The 21,279-nt window shown below is 37.1% G+C and overlaps 2 protein-coding genes across 2 annotated transcripts in view; both read left to right on the forward strand.

Moving 5' to 3' along the window:
* The window catches only part of LOC139954916 (uncharacterized), a 160,678-nt gene extending 140,780 nt beyond the window's left edge, over positions 1–19,898 (forward strand). Inside the window, exon 9 of the mRNA XM_071954905.1 lies at positions 19,486–19,898. The gene's annotated coding sequence lies outside the window, so the exon portion shown is untranslated. The remainder of the gene's footprint in view (positions 1–19,485) is intronic.
* Positions 13,400–19,541, forward strand: LOC139954919 (uncharacterized). The gene is made up of 7 exons (XM_071954910.1): positions 13,400–13,540; positions 14,112–15,643; positions 16,242–16,450; positions 17,703–17,779; positions 18,212–18,270; positions 18,584–18,631; positions 19,402–19,541. The coding sequence occupies exons 2-7, from the start codon at positions 14,117–14,119 to the stop codon at positions 19,429–19,431; spliced, it is 1,950 nt and encodes a 649-aa protein (XP_071811011.1). The 5' UTR covers positions 13,400–13,540; positions 14,112–14,116; the 3' UTR covers positions 19,432–19,541.
* Positions 19,899–21,279: the final 1,381 nt, after the last annotated feature.

Genomic DNA, 21,279 nt, shown 5'->3' on the forward strand with positions numbered 1-21,279 from the left:
CCCCCCCCCCATCTTGGTAAAAATGACGATAGTTGGAAAATTTGAGTGCGACAGTCGGAATTTCCGACAGTCGGAATTACCGACTGTCGCCAGCTTCAATTCGGAATTTCCGACTGTCGCGCTCTAATTTTTCTGACTGTCGCACTCTTATTTTCATACTTTCTTGTAATTTGTGAGAGACATAAAATTTTCGATCAAAATTGACCTTTAATTAGTCATATTTACCACGTTTTCCTCGTCACATTGAGAAATTGTTTCTCGCGATCCTTATACTCCACCATACAAAACTTCATATGATTTTGAATACTCTAAAAAAAAATACAACGTTCGCCAGCTTCAATTCGGAAAATTTATGTATTAATTTTGCTATTGGGTGGGTCGACCCTGTTCGCTAGCTTAAAGTAAGTTCAGGATATACCAGGGGCGTACACAGGGGGAGCAAGGGAGCGACTGCTCCCCCCCCCCCCCTTGAGTGTCGAAAAAATGTTTAAAAACTGTTGTGTTCTTTAGCATGGTATTTTGTCAGTGCTCTTTTGATCTTGAATACTCGTCAGCTCCGTTAACTCGATTATAATCGTAATAACATGCAGGCCTACTGATTCAACTACCTACTTAGTTTGGCAGATGCAATTAGATAAATTTAGCCTACAGCCTACGTCAAACCTACAGTTGGCCACTGTGTAATAAAATACATATTGCCTACCTAACCTCACTCGATGGAATGTCACGAACCGTATGCACAACGACGACGACAAGTTCGTTCTTATCCGTTCTATGATTCGTCCTAAGTTGTTGCACGAACAGCATGTTATGAAGTTAAGCTAGCAATCGTACGTGATGCGCACTTCCTATAAATAATTGTTACACTGTTAAGACACGGAGATAACGATATTTTTTTAGGCCACTGCAAATCTGGCTGTCTTACAAAATATGAAAGTTTATATTGTCCATCAATTAAGTTCGTCAAATGTATTTAAGTCCAGACACTGGACAATAAACAAGAATCATCCTTCTGGAAAAATTGGAAAAGAGCACTATGTTTGTCTCTCTGATATATTATGTAAAAGAACAGGAAACAAAATCTGCTGATAATATGATATCATATAATAATGATGAAACTGGCAACAAATTGCACCAGATCGCATCTAAGGACCTTCAATTGTTCAAAAAAAATCTCAAAGGGGAGGGGGACACCCCCTCCTCTTAGACCCCTCCCCCATATCAATCGCAATAAGTTCTTCCCCTTTCAAATTCCTGACTACGACGTTGGGATATACATTGTCTCTATGGTATACAATTAAAACACTCAATGCTAATCTACGGAAGTTTAAAAGTGCCATCAACATAAGCAAAAAGTTGCCCCATAAGATACAAATGTATTGAAAAAGTTGGGAACAAAAGTGCAGTCGCGAAAGATGGGGTTTCTGACTGACACTGACCGTATCTTTGACGATGAGTGTGGGGGGGGGGGGGACGAAGCAGCAGTCGGAATTTTCTGACTCCAAAACCCATCCAGTTGGAATTTCAGCCACTACACCCCCCAATCATCAGGACTTAGCTACGTCCCTGGGTACAAGGCACGGATCTGGAAGGGTGGAAGGGGTTAACAGGTAGTTATTTTCACAACCGTGCATGTATACCAAATTATACACCTCATGTATATTCTAATAACTATGCCACAGAATACCACATTTCATGTCCAAAATGTTACTTTTCTGGGGAACCTTTTCCAAATCCTGAATTCACCCGGGCCGATGGACAGCAGAAGATGCAAGACAAGTGTTAATACTTCAAAGCTATCCTTCATACATATCACTTGAAATTACCATAAAGGCGATCATTATTGGCTCCAAACATGCTCGAGAAGACGAATAATAGTCACCCATGTCCATTACGCATTGCTCTGCTATACCCTAACATCAATCCCCTATTTGACACATGATAATGTCTATTTAGTCCATTATTACTGTCTTGACAGGATTTTAATACTTTTGAAAACATTTATTGACTTTAAACTATTAACATGCTTGCGTTCATTAAAATCTTGTTAAGAATAAAAGAAAAAAAGAGCAAATAGTTTTGGAGGCTGGAACTGGACTGATCTGCATTACAAATCTAGAAGTGTGTCTATAGCTTGATTAATTGTAATTTTCAATATAAATATTCAATATTCAGTTCTATAATCCCATTGTAGGGTGAACATCATGATTCATTGTTACACATCATTACTGATATCATATTATTACCCTATGTATTTCGTACAGTGATTTATTGTAACATATTGACACGAGCAACGTCACTCATACATTACTACCAGAGATTTTGTATAGCGCTTCTGCGCTCGATATCTTTCTGCGTAGCAGCAACGCTTTTGCAGTACAAGAAATATCTTATGTGACATGTCCAAAACAAATATAAAGTGTATGTTAACTACAAATATATCGGGCTAATATCGATATCCGTATTCATTAGACCCATTCTCTTTTAAAATATAATATTTCGTGTAGTTTGTAGACTACGTTTATATCAAACTAAAGCGCAAACGAATTTACACAAAACTGTGTTTCATCGACATGGCAAATAGTAGGCCTAAATCTTTATTTTACAGGGCGCTCGACATTATCCCTAGATCAGTCTCTTCGCGGAAGTTCTTTCGGAAATACTTCCGTGGCTCTTTAAATCTTAGCTTTTTGTTGTTGGTGGTGATGAAGTTTTCTTCCGCAGACATTAAACTAATGAGTGCAGTTACGAGCATTAAACCTGCTGCTATTGGTAAAAATAATCTGATAGTGTCATATATACACAAACAAGCTTTAGGGGAGAACAGATCGTCATTTTTTGATTCCAGATTCCAGAGTGTCACCTCGCGCATACGCAGCAACGAGGCTCAAAGTGATCAGTAAACACGGTTTTCCATTTTGGGGGGGGGGGGCAGGGGGCTTGGTGACACCAGTTTTCACTTTAATTATCTTATCTTTTTTCTTATCTTATCTTAATTATCTTATATTATAATTATCTTCTTAGGACTTATATGACAGCACCATTGGATAGGACGCTGGAAAGGCCCATTGAAATCAAAATGACTCGATCAAATATCGAACGACTTTATTCTGTGAGTTCATTACATGGCGTGTAGAACTTCGGTTCATCATTCCTTGCGAGAAAATACCAATCACCATATCTATTTATTCTGAAAATGTTACAGCAACTTGATCCTTAAAAATGCTTTATTTATTCTATCAATAACCATCACTTTACCATTACCAACCTAATCGTGTGCTGGTGTCAACCTAATTGAGGGCGTATGTCATATTCGGTGTATAAACGACCACCAACTCGCGGACGAATAACCTTTAACTTTCGAGGGCGCTTGACCATCTCATTCTTAATAAGGGTGAAAATTAAAACTAGACAGATCAAACACCAACCTTGGTTATGAGAGTGTTGAATAATGTGATAAATATTGATTAACGTGATAAATATTGAATAATCTCATCAAATTGAATAATCTGATAAATATTGATAAATGTGATAAATATTGAATAATCTCATCAAATTGAATAATCTGATAAATATTTTGCATTGTCGAATTTATTTGAATGATATAACTGGATTCAATTCTGTTTTGTTCTTTTCTAATAAAACTGAACAATTTCTGCCTAGTTGGGAATTTTTCGTCTGTCCACTTTCTTGTTCTACCAGGGACGGCGGAAGAGTTTTAAATCATGAGGAGTGTAGGGGTGGGTATTGGGGGGGGGGCACACTCTAATGGGCAGTGGGGCTAAAGACCACCAAGTAACATATAAACTTTCCGGCAAAACTGTTTTCTGTGCATGCCATATCACAAAATACAGCATTAATGATCTGTTGCAACAAAAGAGAATATTCTAATTGTAATTGTATTAATGTATTCAACAATATGGTACATCGTAACTTTCAAAAAACGGTATTTTTACAAAATTAAAAATTTATAAGGGGTCATTTCTATTAGAATGGATATTTTCGTTTTACAGAGAGGGGCACTTTTACGGGGTACTTTAATTATTGTAAATAATATCGTTAATATATACCCCCCTACCATTCCCTACCAGACACATCACTGCAAACTTCATGTAAGTGTTCTGAATTTGTTCAATATTACTGTATGGTTGTACAGAAGGGCTGCAGGTGAAGTAAATGGCAGAACAAAGTTCACAATGATACTTGTTGCTGTCACTATGTAGTGAAAATAATCTTCAGTAAGGTCAATATGCAACAGAGACATGCTATGTAATATAACTTATTAACAGGAACGGATAGCCAATCAGAAGCAAGCAGAGTAGATTACGTATCTGATTATATATACATGTATATAATAAAATATCAAACAATTACCTTAATTCAATAGAAAGAGTATTATATTAGTGTATGTTTAAATCCACATATATAAAGAACTTTAGGCAAGTTAGGGGTAGGGTTAACCTAACCAAGACATGAAGAACTGAACATTTCAAAGCTTTATCTTACACATATTAGTCATTGGTAATTATCATACAGGTGTTATTGTCTATAAATTTGCTATAAAACTCATATAATGGTCATTTATGTACATTATTTATAACTACATTCAACTATTCCATTTTAAACATTCCCTCTTTGACACATTATCTATCTGAGCCAATTCTAAGCCACTTTATACTCGTGATTGTCAACTTTGATCGGATTATCCGTGACTTGATACACCCAATCAGACATGGGCGTACACAGGGGCCACCCTTGTACCCCTGGGAAATCAGAGCATCATACAATAAAGCAAGAATAACTCAAAATGATAAGGTCCTGTACCCCAATGAGGCTGAATGCCTCTCGGAAAAATAATGTGTTCGATAAAAAAAGGAATATTTGAAAATTCAATATCTGAAAAGTAAAAATGTCTCAGCTCAAGTCCCAGGATTCCTAGCAGGGCTTAGAATACATTTTGGAGTAATATAATTCCTTCCAGTAGCCAGCAGCCAGAGGGGTGGGGAAGAGGGGTGTAGGCAAGGAGATGTAGACTCCCCCACCCACCACATATATTTTCGAGGACGAGAAAAGGTGGGCAAAAAAGAAGTGACAAACTAAAAACAAAATAGCCATAATATTTATGAATTCATACTAGATAGGCTACTTGTGTTTATAGTACGGCGTATTCTGCCACTGATCAAGGTTTCCTTCATTAGTCATACTAAGCACATAACGAGATTTCTCCAAACAAGTTAACTTTGCTTCAGTAATGTAACAGCCTCAGGAAACGTTCCGTGCGTCCTAAGACGCAATAGATTGTCGTCGTTAATATAAACCAGCACAACATCTATATTTGGGTCACTGAGATCTGATAAACCTGTTTATATACGGTACCTATTCTAACGTACTTTTATGTACTTGTGAATGTGGTATATCTTTAATATATACAGGGCGGTAGCATCAGTGATCATTTAAATACGTTAAATAGATTGGTTCGTTACCTATACAAGTTTTACATAGTAGTATAGTATTATTATAAATATACATTAAAGACCGAATTGGAAAAGATAGACAAAAGTATACTTTAACCTCGACTAATCACGCTAATAACCTGAATTTGTATGATAAATTAATATAAAAAAGAATTTTTAATTATGGGGGAATCTGAATGAGCCAATGAGAACAGGCTGATAAATGATATGATAAGGGGTTACTTATATCTTCATCTTTTCTAATAAACACGAACGATCATAATCTGCCTAAACTGTGGAATGTTCATTGGGATACCACGTCACCTATTCCTGTTCATTGTATATATACAGAAGACAGTGGGACATATATCAAAATATCGTTAAGATTATGTCCAAGGTACATACAATACGGAAAGAGTGAGTGGCAGGCATCGGGATATATGACATTCATTTAAGGGTAAAAACCGCCAAACTCTTGGAGAGAAAACAGTCCCTGTTAAGTCTGTACCACAAATGTCGTTAATTTACGTCTTAGAACCAATAAAAAACACAAACTTTTTAATAATATTTGTCGTTAATTTACCAAGTCCACAGAGTGGCACTTCTTAAGAGACAAGGGCAAGGACAAGGGCATATATATATATATATATATATATATATATATATATATATATATATATATATATATATATATATATATATAATAGGTTTTATTGTTACTAAACTCGATATGAGCTTTGTCGTATCCAGAGGGCTAAAAGGACAGGGACCCCCCCCCCCCCTTCTACTCCCCTCAATCAAACAATTTTAGGGGACGAAACCGGGGTTGGCAAAAGGACAATCGGAAAACGAAAATAATTAGCCATGATAAATATAATATTGGATAGGCTGCTTGTGTTTATAGTACTGCGTGATCTGCCTCTGGTCAAGTTTCCCATCATTAGTCATGCTTAGCATAGAACGAGCTTTCATCGAACAAGTTTCCTTTGATTCAATAATTGACTCTTTTAGACAAGGTTACCTGCATCATGTGGTACCGGCTTGTCGTCTTAATTAAAACAACATCTCTATTTGGGTCAATGGTATATGGATACCTGCGTATGCTGCCCATGTAAGTACTATTGTGTACAATAAATATATATAGTATACCGTAGTCACTGGGAGAATGGGAACACGTGCTCCTCCATTCCACTACCCTCCCTTACTTCTCCCCTGCCCTTCCACTCCCCAACCCTTCCACTCCTCTCCTCCTCTGCTCCTTCCCATCTTCTCCCTTCCCCTCCCCTAAATGAAGTTGAAAGTTGTTTTATGACAATCGCCAGCAGAGTTGTATATATAAAGGTTGACGTAATATAATGATAGCATCATTTTGCAGTCTGTGGCTATAAACAAATTATGAGATATGTGACCATTGAAAAGAGGGGGCCCGGTATTGTCCTCGGGACCGGACCTGGCATTCGTCGCTCCTACAATAGAGTGCGCAAGGGGATGGAGGAGGGCAACTGGGCCATGGCCCCATTTCGGATCGTCAGTCAGGGGATGTGGGCGATGGCCCCACCTCGGATCATCAGTCGGGGTGCAATGGTGTGGACAGTGCATGTGGGTCATGGTCACATCTCAGATCCTCAGTCGTTGGGAAGTGGTTCACTCGGAGGATTGTTGCAATCATCTTTGTGAGAATTGGTCCTTGACACGGCTGTATCATCAACCTAAATTATGTTATCATGTATTAGTGAACATTGCGTTGAGTTGCGAATATGCACTGTGCATAATTTTATGTCTAAATTTTATCTTTCCGGGGCAGGATCTCCAGACTCCCATTTCATGTAGCAACCGGTTTCAATAATTCAGTTCAGTCCCCCTACTCTATAAAGTCCTTCATCCGCCTCTGGGACTATCAAAAAAGTTCAGGCTCCAATACCTTAAGCAGTAGGGAGTAATTGATACCCAGCCCCCCTTCCCCCACACACCTTTGATATTCTGGGCACGCCATTGCGCTACTGCACCATATTATCGCCTAACTGAAGCATATAAAGTTCTGAAAAACAATATAATATTTTCATTTTTCTAACATGATTCAATAATTTGAAAACATCTAACCCGTTCATATATAACAGGCATTGTTGATGACTTAAACTATAACTTTGTTCTTCCGTTCATTGAAATCCTGTCTTACTGAAGTTAATCAACAACGAATAACTGACCGGGACGATCAATTTGAACATAGAGCAAAATATTATTTGTTTCTAGAACGAGGCTCTAATGTCAGACCCTTGCAATCCTAATCTTACTTGTTAGAATCCCGCTCTATAGCTCATCATATCTACACTCCCTTTTGTCAACATGTGTATAATTTCTTTCCTTTTTTTTATATTTGTTTAATAAACAGTGTTTTTCCGTTGTTCTCATTTTCGTAAACCAATCTGTTGATTTCTCGTCAAGACACATTTTAGAGTTGGCCATCACCGCTTGTAGCATCTACACAGTTTGCATACTTTACAGGCATATTACGCACATATAGGACAAAATACATCGGAAACTTACAATGGTTCGTATCAATAGACGTAACTGGGAGCAATGCATATAAGTACAGCAGGTACCTTTGAACGTCTGATATGACAGAATAAACACAGCAAGGTATAAATATCAGATATAAATTGTATTATCAAATAAAGTCTTTGATTATGTAAACTATAAAATATGAACTTTGAAACCAGTTACAACTATAGACTGATTCCTACGATATCTATTTAGAATCCAGGTTCGTATATTAGAACGTCACATGACCCACACGACGCCATCTTGTATATTGGATGTTCTTCATTCCTGTTTCCATATTTTTTTTCTCGTGATTTTCATCTGTTATTAAAGGATTGAAGGATTATAGACTTAAATTCTACTCTGGATGATAAACCCACAAAGCGATGATCCTACTGGTAAGTATCCTACATGAGACAGTAATGGTGTGAAGCTATATATGTACTGATATACTAAACACTTCATAATTAACACAGGCTATAAGTTTAATTTATTACAAAATATTACTATATATACATGGCGTCTTCAAGGCAATTTAAATGTATAAGAATTATAATCCATGTCTATAATCAGATTTCAATGTCGATTTAAATATTCCATACATTTGAAGGGAAGAATTTTAAGCTCATGTTAGTCAAACTCTTATTATGTAAATCCTGGTTATTTGATAGCTCATTCATGCAGCTACAACATATCTCTTCCAATCAGAACATGTGCTATCCTTTCACTTTAATGCTAGGCTGTCAGACCAGACCATAAATATGCTAACAGTGAGTCCTGTCGAAACAGACATTTAGTCTTACAATACTTTCATAGCAGGAGTTACGCCTTTAGGCTTAGGTCCAACTTAAATGAATGAATCGGGATGGGAATCATTAAATAGATTTCTCAAGGTATAGGCTTATTTTCAGCGTACAATGATATGCATATGAGAGATGTATATGTCTTAATTTCTCTCTGTATGGAACATGGAGTAAATCATGTGGGAAGATAATGGACCAGTGAATCAGTTTTACTAATATAAATCTAGTGGGAAGTTCATGAAACATGGTATAAGTTAGGCATATATGTAGGAAGTAGGAGAACATTGAATAAGCTAAAATAGGCTTATCCGGAGGGAATGTGGTTCTTGTCACTAAAAACCAAGATGGAACATAACAGTATTCTTACACGCTACAAACTTCCTGATAAATAAGAAGAATATTGAAACAATAGAATAAGCATTTTAATTTTAAGATTTTAACTGATTTTAAAGATTTTTTGTTTTATATGATAGCAATCACGTGACTAATATTTTTGCTTATCAGGGTGACCAGAACGATGCATGGTAAATGTTATTTTACTTATAGTATTAGAAAAATATAAATCATGTGAGATTCTAAATAATATAGCTTTAAACTATTTTCCTCTGCACGAGTCTCAGTCGTGCCGCTTAAAAGCAACAGTTAGGATAACAATGTTAACGTGGTAGGCTAATTCTATACACAAGAGAGTGTATTGAAAACAAAGTGTCATCTTTCTCACTAATTGCATCAAATAAAGGTTACTGAGGCAGGGGCGTCAATCCGATTTGAAACGTGGGGGGGGGGACGGAATCGATTCGAATATTCCGGCCGTAAGTACTATCTAAGCGGAGCGCCACCATCGGTTGGCGCGCAGCGTACACGAAAATTTTTCTTCTGGCAGATCCCTCAGATTGCAGGAAACGGCACTTCCCGTGCATTATGGCAGAAAGCAACATCCCTAAAGTTGATAAAAATTTCCGGCAATTTTTTATTTTGGGAAATATTCTCGAAGGAAGTGATCGCCATTTATTCCTAAGTTTACCAATTCCTCGTCTCCCAGAAGCGCCCAACATTTAAGATATCGAAACATTTTCGGGAAACAAGGAACAAGTTTTCTTTTGAGGCAAAATGAGGAGAAATCATGCTAATTGCTAATGTAGGAATCTTCCGAATTAGAGTTTATTTCTTGTTAATATCTCAACAAATTTGTTTCATTCGAAATAGTTTTGAGTTTGACCCACAGAAATTCACTAAGAGTCAGAGGCGTAGCCAGGAGTTGCAAAGTTGTATGCACGACTATCTGAGCGGAGCGCCACCATCGGTTGGCGCAGAGCGTAGTAGAACATTTTTGGTTTTACAAACCCCTCAGATGGCCGGAAAAAGGCCCTTCCCGAGTGTTCATTCTGGTTCCCTGGCCTCTTGCTAACTTGAGATACCTCAATTTTTATGTAGAAAATGGGCACATTTTTAACCTGGGGAAAGTGGGGGCACGTGCCCCCTGTGCCCCCGGTTCCGCCGCCCTTGCCGCCCATGCCCATGAGAAGTGGTGACTGGGTGAAGAGAAAGCCATGCCGTTTGACAACATGGGCAGAAAAAGTGAAAGTAGTGAAACCTAAGGTAAAACGCGCGATAACGAAGTGATTATTTTCCAGGTTACTTGAGACTGTATCAAACGCGAGCTTAGGACAAACATATTCAAAGGTAATGGCATTACTAATCCCGATATGTCGTCTTTGATGTGTGTGGAAAATCCGCAACGACCATCAAAGAGCAATTGAATATTAAGTCTACTTTTCGATTTCGAAAACACTTTTCTTTTAAATTATGACAAAATTTTATGACACCTTTGTTTTTTTTGGGGGGGGGGCCTGTGCCCCCCGGGCCCCAATGGGCACGACGCCACTGACCCCAAGGCCTCAGATATAGGCCCATTGCAGGGGTGGGCAACCCTTTGAATGAATGGGCCAGATTTTAGGAGTGAAAGATTGACAGGGCCGCACCTAACCAACGGCCTGCTGCTGATTTCAAACCTTTGATTCCGAGGACGTTCAAGCAATAGGTGTGTGTATTCACAAAACCATAATGTCAATACAGTCCTGTTGATAATTAATGGTGATAATAGACCAACCTGACAGCATCATAAGTGCAGGTAAATTCTAAGCAGCTAGCTCGTTTTTGGTGATGATGCAAAATAGATTGATTTTTTTCTTTTTCTTGAGACATCTCACGGGCCGCAAAACAATCACTGGCGGGCCGCATGTGGCCCGCAGGTTGCCCACCCCTGGTCTATAGGAACGTAATTTCCCCAGACATATAGGCGAAGGAAGCTATCCGCCGCGACTGCATGTGAGTTTCTCGACTTTCTGTCCTGGGAGTCATACCACAAAATGGTGCATTTCCTCATACGCCATTATTAATAATTTAAATAACTAACTAATAAGGCACAGCCCATATCCGAGTTCGTATAGCGAGCTTAGCGCAAATTTGGCGCCAGCATGTTAAACCAGGTTGCTAGGTCTACGAGAATACATTTACATGAAATTTGAAAACAAGGATAGCAAGACAAACCACTTTTATTATGTTTTCAGGACCTCACACATGCGCATGTATCGTCAGACTTAGAATAGGTCCCATGTGAGTAGTGGCTAAAGTGATGAAGGCATGAAAATAAATCAGTGGTTGTTCGTTGGAGTCCTCAAGCAAGTTACCTCGGTTGCTAGGTGGATTTGCATCTGGTTATCGGGTGAATTCTGGTCGGAGCGTACTATATAACCACCATGTACCGAAGGACGTAGCTAAGGCCTGATGATTGGGGGGGGGGGGGGGTGTAGTGGCTGAAAATCGGTTTTGAAGCCAGAAAATTCCAACTACTGCTTTGTACCCCCCACCCTCCCGCTACTCGTCAACGATACGGTTAGTGTCAGTCAGAAAACCCAATCTTTCGCGACTGCACTTCCGTTACGAACTTGTTGCGATACATTTGTACCCACTGGCACTCATTTCAAAAACGTATTGCCCCCTCCCCCCCCCCACCCCAACCAAATATTTTTGTGAAATTCGGGCAATATGCTGATAGCTTTTTGGATAATTTGCAATGTGTTTTCAGTGGTTATACTGATATTATTATTACCCAACAATTATCACCAATACGGAAGGGTAATAAGACGGAAAATGATTGTATGCTATTTGCAGCGATGTAAAAACCGATGCATGCCTGTATGTATGATGCGCGCGTAGCGCGCGAAAAATTGTGGTTATATTTCTCGGGCAAGTCGTTACAACCCCCCCCCCCCCCCCCCAACAACACAAATTGGGCTCCTACGCCTATGACGGTAGTTCTATTAGGCATTTTTTTGTAGTATTCAAAATCATAAGAAGTTTTGTACGGTGGAGTATAAGAATCGCGAGAAACAATTTCCCAAAGTGGCAAGGAAAACGTGGTAAATATGACAGGTTAAAGGTCAATTTTGACCAAAATTTAAAAAAAAAATGTACATGAAAAGGCCTAGATAAACTAGAGTGCGACAGTCGGAAATTCCCACTGTCGCACTCCAGTTTTCCAACTAGCGTCAGTTTTACCATGGCTTGGGGGTGAGACACACCCACACCCCCTCTAACGACGTCCCTGCGCGGTGAATATGGAACACGATCACATGGTTCAGCCTCTGTTGAGTCATGGTGCTCCGTACCCTTGTCTTCAAACGCCTCAAAGCACTAAAAGATCTCTCGGCTTCCGTCGAACTGGCGGAGGAGACGAGGAGCAACCGCAAGAGAGCTTCGACTTCACCAAACATAGCCCGTACCACTGGATTCATCAACTTGAATATTTGTCTATACCCTTCAACCGACGACGAATGGAACTGGCCTCGAAATAAAGGCAGACTAAGCTTAAGATTGTTGGAGAGCTCAGGGTACCAACTCACGAGATCTGGGTGGAATTCTCCATTCAGCAACATTGAGTGATATTCGAGGATATGAATCCTAAGATGTGTAAGCCGTAACCAAATAGAGCCACGACACTACTCTTTTTCCAAATGTGTGGGGGGACATTTGATATTGTTTCCCCCATCCATCAAAATGTGGGGGGACGTGTCCCCCCGCCCCCCCTGGATTGACGCCCATGTACTGAGGGAATAAGTACTGAATTTGATTTGATCCTCATCGGTAATATTTCGTCACGTGCGCGCTTTATATTGCTGCATTACACACATTTAAGACCAAATTATCTGATGTCACTATCGATTAGCATCATCAAATAATAAAACTTAACTTATACATGCATAGCCGTTGTATCTACGATTAAGAGAGAGCCTCGCAATAATTGTGAAGCCCGCCATCTAAACTGACGACCTGTAGGTGACATTCTTAAAGGATATAATTAATATTGATAACAAAACAGAAAGTTGAATTTATCATGGCGGGTTAATATTAGATTACCCCAAAGTTCGATGTTTTGTGTGAACGATAAACAGTAAATTAAAGATAAAGAGAGATTCACTTTGCTGTAATCTTTGTCGAACCAGAGACCTGTTGGTAAAGTGACTGGTCCTGTTGACTTAGAGAATTATACATTGATTTATAAATATTTTGTTAGTTTTAACCATGCATTCTGTATCAATATAGATTCGACAGATCATCTCTTTGAAAGATAATCATGGATAATATCACTCAAAGGAAAAGAAAAGTGAAGACCCAAGTGTATCCCGCCAACCAGTCACGAAAGTTGTTTTGAGTCATAATCGATAGAGCGCCTTACAGTGCAAGGTTTGTTTTAATTATATAGTTTTGTAATAGTAACTTAAGCATAAGAAAGCTGTTGTTGAAAATAAAGATTGTTAAGGATTTAAGCCTCAGCATTGTATTTACTTTAACAGTGTATGATCGAAAGTTCAACGTGATTTTGTTTATATTGTTTTATTGTTTTGTTTCTACCTTATTAATTTGACCAAACCGATTGGAATTGTTACATGAAGATATGAACGCATATACGGCGATACAAAATTTCATATTAATCCGATTTTACTGGTATACTTTTGTCGTTCACAGCGACTTCAAACAGATCGCACGCCGTCATAATTGTTTCCGGTTTATATATAAGCACTGAAACGCACCCAATGCAAATGAGGAGGGGGAGAGACAACTTTTAACTAGTTGGTTTGTACAAAGGGTACCACTAAGCCTTAACATATGTTTTTTTCTCTTTATTTCCTGAACAAACCTGTTGATGTAAAAGAATATCCTCTGTAATATTATATCCAGGTATTCATATGAAATATATAGTTTGATTTTCGTCGATGATATGTTGTTTTTATTTTCTTTAATTTGCATTTCTCAGACCGTATGGAGCAATTCAAAGCAGAGCTGAAAACGGAATATGAATATTCATATCGGTCCATTCGACCAATCCCTTTCTTAGAGAAACAATACCCAGTCCAACGTTTGTTTCTCGAGGGAGGAGTTGAATATCTCTCTAAAGATCAGACTAAACATCAACATCGCTGGCAGAAACTAGATTCTTACAAAGACATTTTTAACAAAAATGTAATGGAAGATAACCGATGGATTATTGAAGGTGAACCAGGGTCCGGTAAATCATTCCTAACCTTACAAATCACGTGTGAGTGGTGTGCTAATGACGGGGAATCTTGTCTGTGTGACGAAAACATATTGATTGTAGTTAAGATGAGACAATTATCAGGAGTGTCGTCTATTTATGAGGCTATTAAACGTTTCGTTTTATCCAAAGACTCTAAATTTTCTATTGATGATATCGAAGAAATACTTAGTGAAGCAGAAACCTCTTTAGTGATTGTGCTAGATGGGATTGACGAGTACCCTCACCACAGCCCATCAAATCATTTCATGAATATCATCAAGAAAATAATCTTACCAAAATGTAAACTTATCGTTACAACACGATCAGGTAAAGTACCTCACGAATGTGTCAATTGGACTAACCGTGTAAGATTAACGGGATTTAGTACTGAAACACAGGAAAGGTACGTACGTGAAGTATTAACATCAGGTAATGATGATGAAACACTGAATGTTATCAAGGAATGGCTTCCAAGTACTTCAATCCTCTATGAATTCTATCAGATCCCTCTAATCTTTGTTACGTATGCTCACCTCTCTCACGAGACTGAAAGTGAACTATTGCATTGTACCTCCATAACCAGTTTATTCAGTCACGTGATCAGCTCTTTTTATAGTCATTTTGATAATAAGATGGAATGTGCTCATACGGACAGTGGCTTTGTAACAAGTGAGAAACACAACCAGGAGTTTAATGGACTTTCGTTTCAGGGTCTTCAGTTACAATCAGAAAGTCCTCAGTGGAAGAAAGATTTACTTGTCAAAGAGATTGGAGAATCTTTCATTGAAACTTTCATAAGCATTGGGATATTACGAGAGGAGGACAGAATATCAAACCAAACTGAAGAAACTCTATCAAATTCTGAAGCCACTAATATTATCAAATTTTATCACAACCTTTACTGTGATTGGTACGCTGCTCATTATTTGGCTGACGTCATCGCTAAGGTTGATGACCCCGATAATAAGTCTGATGGAGACGAAGGACTCGAAATACTAGAGGACTTGGATCCTTTTACCTTCCAGTACCTTTACCGATTTGCGTGTGGATTAAATCCTGCATGTGCAAAACACATATTAGATTATCTGAGCCTTATAGAATGTGGAGATGTCTTTGTGATGTTGTGTTTACTTGAACAACGTGGAAAGGTAGATGGAATCAAAGACAATCTGAGAGAAATCTGTTCCAGAACGTTACAGATGAGGAATCAAGATACTAGGGTGATACAGAGATCTGTTTTACAACTGATAAACATCGCTGCTAGAGAAAAGGTATATTAAATAGTAAATTCACAATTCTGAAGAACTGGTTTCAAGGCAGAGCGCAATGTGTTATAAGGCACACCACTGTATATATGGTGTGCACATGTTGTGAACGCTATGTAAATGCTTGAAAATATCTATCTTTTATAAAAGAAAATATATGAAATGTTAAAAAGTAAGGAAACCAAGAACACACTCGTTTTAATATTCAACATTTTCCGCCAATCTCATATAGTCATGAGGATTAAATGCATCGTTAATATATAACCAGAAGAATGAAAACTACAGTAACTGTTCATATAGAGGTGACATGATATTGCTGTAATATACACGCGCAGTTATGACGTGCACATGAACAACTCAAATCTATCGATTCTGATCATGTGATTCCACAGAACGAATTATAATTTCGAAAACACTACGTTGTTAAAGATCAAATGATGTAAATTGCTCGACAATTATAAAGGAACTTGGACAATAAACACTGCGATTATTGTGCCACATATCAGATATGAATATTCAGTAAAATTAACTGTTGATTGATGATTATTCATATTAATCAATAAAAATACTATTAATAATCGTTCTATTTATTCTTTCATTACAGATACTAGTTTCAAGTTTATATCTGTTTGAGTCTTTCCAGTCAGTAGATGTCTTAACCAGTCATATTGTTCTTAAATCTCAACTTCGTATTCCAATACTAGAGAACGTTGAGCAACTTTGGTTTGAGCAAAACGGACACGAAATGACAGAAATTGAGTTGGATGGAATACTCAGCTTTATAGGAAAGTGTAAAAAGCTGAAAACAGTAAGGTAAATTATGCATCTTGAAGATCTTTTTCATATCAAGTTCATTGTGTCTGTCGCGGTCTGGCGAAGGGAACTCTCTTGGAGTGTTTCACTTGAGGCTAAATAAAGACTGAGAGGACCAGTGTAAAGTGGAATAGTAGGTAAAGAAATGCTGTAGATAAATGTATGTAGGCCGGTGTAAAATGGAGGAGTAAATAAACATATGCCGTAGATAAATTTATTTTATTTCAAGTGGTTCTTCGAGAAAGCTTTCTTAGTTCATCATTAATAAAAGCACCTGTGGAAGTGGGTAGTAAGAGTACAACGACAGGACAGCACCGCAGGCATGTTTACCAGTAGATAACTTTGTATCCAAAATCATTTTGTTCAAGAATGACACTGTATGACTCCTGTCTGTTGGTGTGGAAAAAAAAACAGTTTTAAAAGAATGTTCAATGACAGATTGCGATTCACTGACGTAGTTATGTCAAAATTACTGATTACATTAGTTATTGACTTCGGGGCATTTGTCAAGTATACGAATACTACGAATGCTACAACTTCCCTATATGCGCCTTCTCTCGTTAGTGGTAGTGATGACATCACTTCCGGTAGGTCATACCCCAGTCCTCTAAAAGATTATCATACTCCTTTTGAAAGGTAAGTTATCACCAGGATCATAGGCGAAGGAGCCGGGGATTGGACAAAAACATTTTACCGAAATTCAGACAATATGCTGATATTGTTTCAAGCACTGCAAACAAACAAAACTAAACTGGCATAATATTTTTGATGAGAATCATTGGTTCCGTACAAAATTCAGCTTCTGTTAATTAGACTAACAGTCCAAGCTTGCCTGGTTATAACCTAACATTACTATTGTGGAGTGTTGACACAGTTAGAATTCCATGCTTTCCTTCTCCGTTCAAGACGATGTTATGAAAAACACCACTAGTGGCATTCCTTATGACGAATACGAGGTTCAAAAGTGAGAGGGTTTCAGGGGGATTACATTTTCAGGTAAATCGTTGCAACCCCTCCCCCTCCCCCCCATTCAATTCATGAAATCCTACACCTATGGTCAGGACCTACTCTACTGGGCTGATGTATCATCTTGTAAATGTTCGCACATGCAGAGGCCCTGGTACAAACCTGTACCGAAGACCCTGGATTCCATGGCAGTATTTGTTGGTAATCCCAAGTTTATATAACAACGATTTAAATCGCAGGAAATTCAAAGTTAAATCATTGTTCTATTTTCGATGTTTCTACACAGATTTAACAATTCGTTGCTACCCGTCGGATTTCATCGTCATGCAACATTGACGTCATTAAATGAAAACAATGTTGAAGGTAATCGATGAAATCATGAAAATAATACGTTAACTGAATATAACTTTTATAATAACAACACACTCAGTTTTAAAATACTTATTACATTAAAACTGGTAACAAACTTGTAGTTTTTCATTTGTAAAATATTGTTTGCATTGACAATGACTAGAATCCTTCTACTTATTTAACACCCTTTAAGTAATCTACATGGAATGAAATACGTAAAACAATTGATTGGTGTATATATAGCAATGATTGGGGTATCCAGTGATTAAGGTTTACTAAAACATGACAGGTAGGTGTGACGTCATTGGGCTTTGTATGATGTCATATACTTGTTATTTCGTCACCTGTAATTAAACGACTAAATTTTTGTGCTTAAGATTTAAAGGATGGTCCTTAGAAAACAAGTTATTCTACTAAATTTAAGACATTTCCATCTCTTTTCAGTGTTATGGTATCCATCAGAAGTTTGGTATCGTTTGAATCTCAACTCTGGTACTTGGCAGGTATAGATCAGTTCACATAATAACAACATATCAATAACGTGACTTACTTTATAATTCATGAATTATATTCATCATTTTAAAAAAGAACATTTCATCATTATTTCCACTGTGTCAAATTGCTCTCTGTCAGAATTTCCTTGGTGGATTTCTTTCCGAATCACATTACTTTAATTTTTCTAGATTTTAAACAATTCTTTAGGTTGACATCAACGCACCAGTGTAAATAGAAATATTATATATTGCATGAAGATAGAAGTAGCGCTACGCCCGGTTCTCTTGATCTTATTTTATATTTGTTTTAATTTTGTTTCAGCACAAAATCTGCAAAACTGATCTCACTGAAGAAGACTACTTTAGAGTGGTGAGTTCAGTTTACAAGACGCAGATTGATGTTTTTTTGTGGCTTTGCTTTAGCTTTGATTGGATGTTACGATTAATTTATAGTATTATTCAATATTCATGAGTAGGTTTTGGTTACCCAGAGAATAGTACGATAATTTGTCAGGTCTCCTTTATCATTTATCTTACCTGTCACTGACCCCATCACTTACCTATTAATTAACCCGGTCTCTGACCATATCACTAACCTATGCACTAACCCTGTAGCTGACCCCATCACTTAGACATTTACTAAATGAAAGTCACCGTCTTACGTTCGGTAATTGATGTGCTGAGTCAACGCTTGGAGGTCATATTATCAAACATTTGTAACTTCAAATCATGACTCCGATATCAGTTGCCGACCCAAGAGAGGGCGTCTTCCCCTTTCTCTTTTCAACCGACAAATAAGTGATTGCGTTTAGACTTAACTATCTGACCTCCTATAGAATCTAACTTTGCCAGAGAATGAACCGTTTGACGTAAACAAAGAGTATCTGGGGTAAGAACCCCGGGCACCTTATATTTTAATTTGATTAAACGATCACATGTTGGTTATAATGCATGTAAGTCTAGGTAATACTTGCACGCTGTAGCTTTCATAATTACTTACGCTTGCAGACTTTATAGCAGAAGAAAAGTTGGTTTAAAGCTTGGAAGAAGTGTGTCTCATTCTGGTTCAAATTTCTTGAAACGCAAGCACTCTCCTACTATACTCTCCTGCAATAATCTATTTTCTTTCTCTATTCCTAGGTTTCCAGCTTCCGTGATATAAACGTCTAATATCAGCTACGTAACTCCTGTTTTGAGATTTTGAGGATGTTTCTTCACCCTAAGGTCAAATTTAAATCAATGTGATGACGTCAGAAAGACTTCAATGCATTGCTTAAAAATTCACAGTATAAAAGTAATAATTTCTTTTAGTGGCATTATCCGTTTGATAAAATGAACTTTAAATAATAGTTAAATGTTGTATTTCCTTATTTTACAATGTGGGACAGTGGTTATTTATAAATACAAGCACTCCTTTCATTTCATATGTCTGAATGAACTCAAGTATATTTGGGAATGAGGAGTTGTAGGGGAAGGACTAGATCATTTATAATATTTAAGGCAATAATGAGTTACGACCAGTGAAATAATCAACCAATTTTGCTCTAAGTCGATTTCATGTATTTCAATCTATTGTTATTGACGTACATACTTTCAAGATATTTCTAGTAATTCATTTTATGTAATGCTATTTTCTTGCGAAAAACAAATTATATAACTATATAGTTATATAATAATACTTATATAATTATATAATATATACTAATATAATTAATATTATATACTTATATTATATTACATAATTATGTAATATTATATTATTATAATAATTATATATTTTTATATTTTTATATAAATTAAATATTTTTTGCAATAACGAATGCCAAACTATAACACATCTGTTATATGGGATATTCAAATACGGTTAATATTGTTTTGTCTTTAAAGGCAATTTATATTACGTTATGCTATTCTTGTTATCTGGTAGAAAATTCAAACATTTGAATTTCACAAGGAACGTCTTTTCTAAAGAACACCGCGTAAGAATCCTGAATAACGCCATATTAACAAGGAAACAACACACCAGATGTTAGCCAACTAATTAAAAAAAAATGTAAATTAAGACAAAATAATCATTTCAAATTAACCATTAACCACTTCCATTCCCCTCTCCTTCTATAATCAATGAACATGTTTGTTACGTTATTGCTTCACTTTGTTTGTATAGTCATAGACTCTGCTTTCGAACACACCCATTCATTCCCTGCTATAAGGGTTCATGTAATATATAATTTATCTCATATGTGATGTTTGAAGTATTTTACGATAAAAAACGAATAAGACTAAGCCTATTTTAATTAAAGTGGTTTGTTCAATCAAATATAAAGCTGGAATTTGATGAAAACATCATTGAAATGACTGGATGGTAAAATAACATTCAAAGTCCAGTCAACAATGTTGATTTCCTATTAATATCATTAATGTTGTAGCTAATTAAATGTCCTATACATACATACCATAATTATACATGACTGTAAAGTGCTTAATGAGTCATTGAATGGATGAATAATATAAAACAAAGATGTTTTCAAAACATCTGATTCGTCTGATGAAGGTGCAAGAGTGCATGTTTCGTACTGTTTTTGTTTCTTTCTGATATCCTTTTATCTTTCTATTTTCTATCATATCCACTATCGTTATATTATGGTGAAGTAAGAACTCATAATTGTTACTATTTAAATGTTGTCTTCAATTTCACATCTTCGAGTCGGTCGATTCCGATCAACGAATGAAAAGACAGTTTTTCATCATCTGCATCGTCTGCAGAAACAAAAATAATGCACATCACGTGATCTTTCGCAAGTAATGTACATATGGTAGCATACGCCCATTAACAGCCCCATTGACTTACACACTACATCACAAAAGTAATATGGTCTCTAAATCTCGATAGAAGTTCTCACTAGCTAAACGCTACCCATCACCGGATAGAGCCTGACAAGTTGGCCTTTCATAGCACCATCAATTTTCCGTACCATGACAGTGAAGATTTTTTGCTATCCGAGCCGGAAGTTTTCG

This window comes from Apostichopus japonicus, chromosome 17 (genome assembly GCF_037975245.1).
Source record: "Apostichopus japonicus isolate 1M-3 chromosome 17, ASM3797524v1, whole genome shotgun sequence".
In the NCBI taxonomy this organism is placed as follows: Eukaryota; Metazoa; Echinodermata; class Holothuroidea; order Aspidochirotida; family Stichopodidae; genus Apostichopus; species Apostichopus japonicus.

What these genes read in the sequence shown, in the direction of transcription:
- LOC139954919 (XM_071954910.1), top strand. Translation starts at nt 14,117, where the DNA reads ATGGAGCAATTCAAAGCAGAGCTGAAAACGGAATATGAATATTCATAT. An exon ending in ACATCGCTGCTAGAGAAAAG is followed by an intron (nt 15,644 to 16,241) that starts GTATATTAAATA and finishes CTTTCATTACAG; the next exon opens with ATACTAGTTTCAAGTTTATA. An exon ending in AAATGAAAACAATGTTGAAG is followed by an intron (nt 17,780 to 18,211) that starts GTAATCGATGAA and finishes ATCTCTTTTCAG; the next exon opens with TGTTATGGTATCCATCAGAA.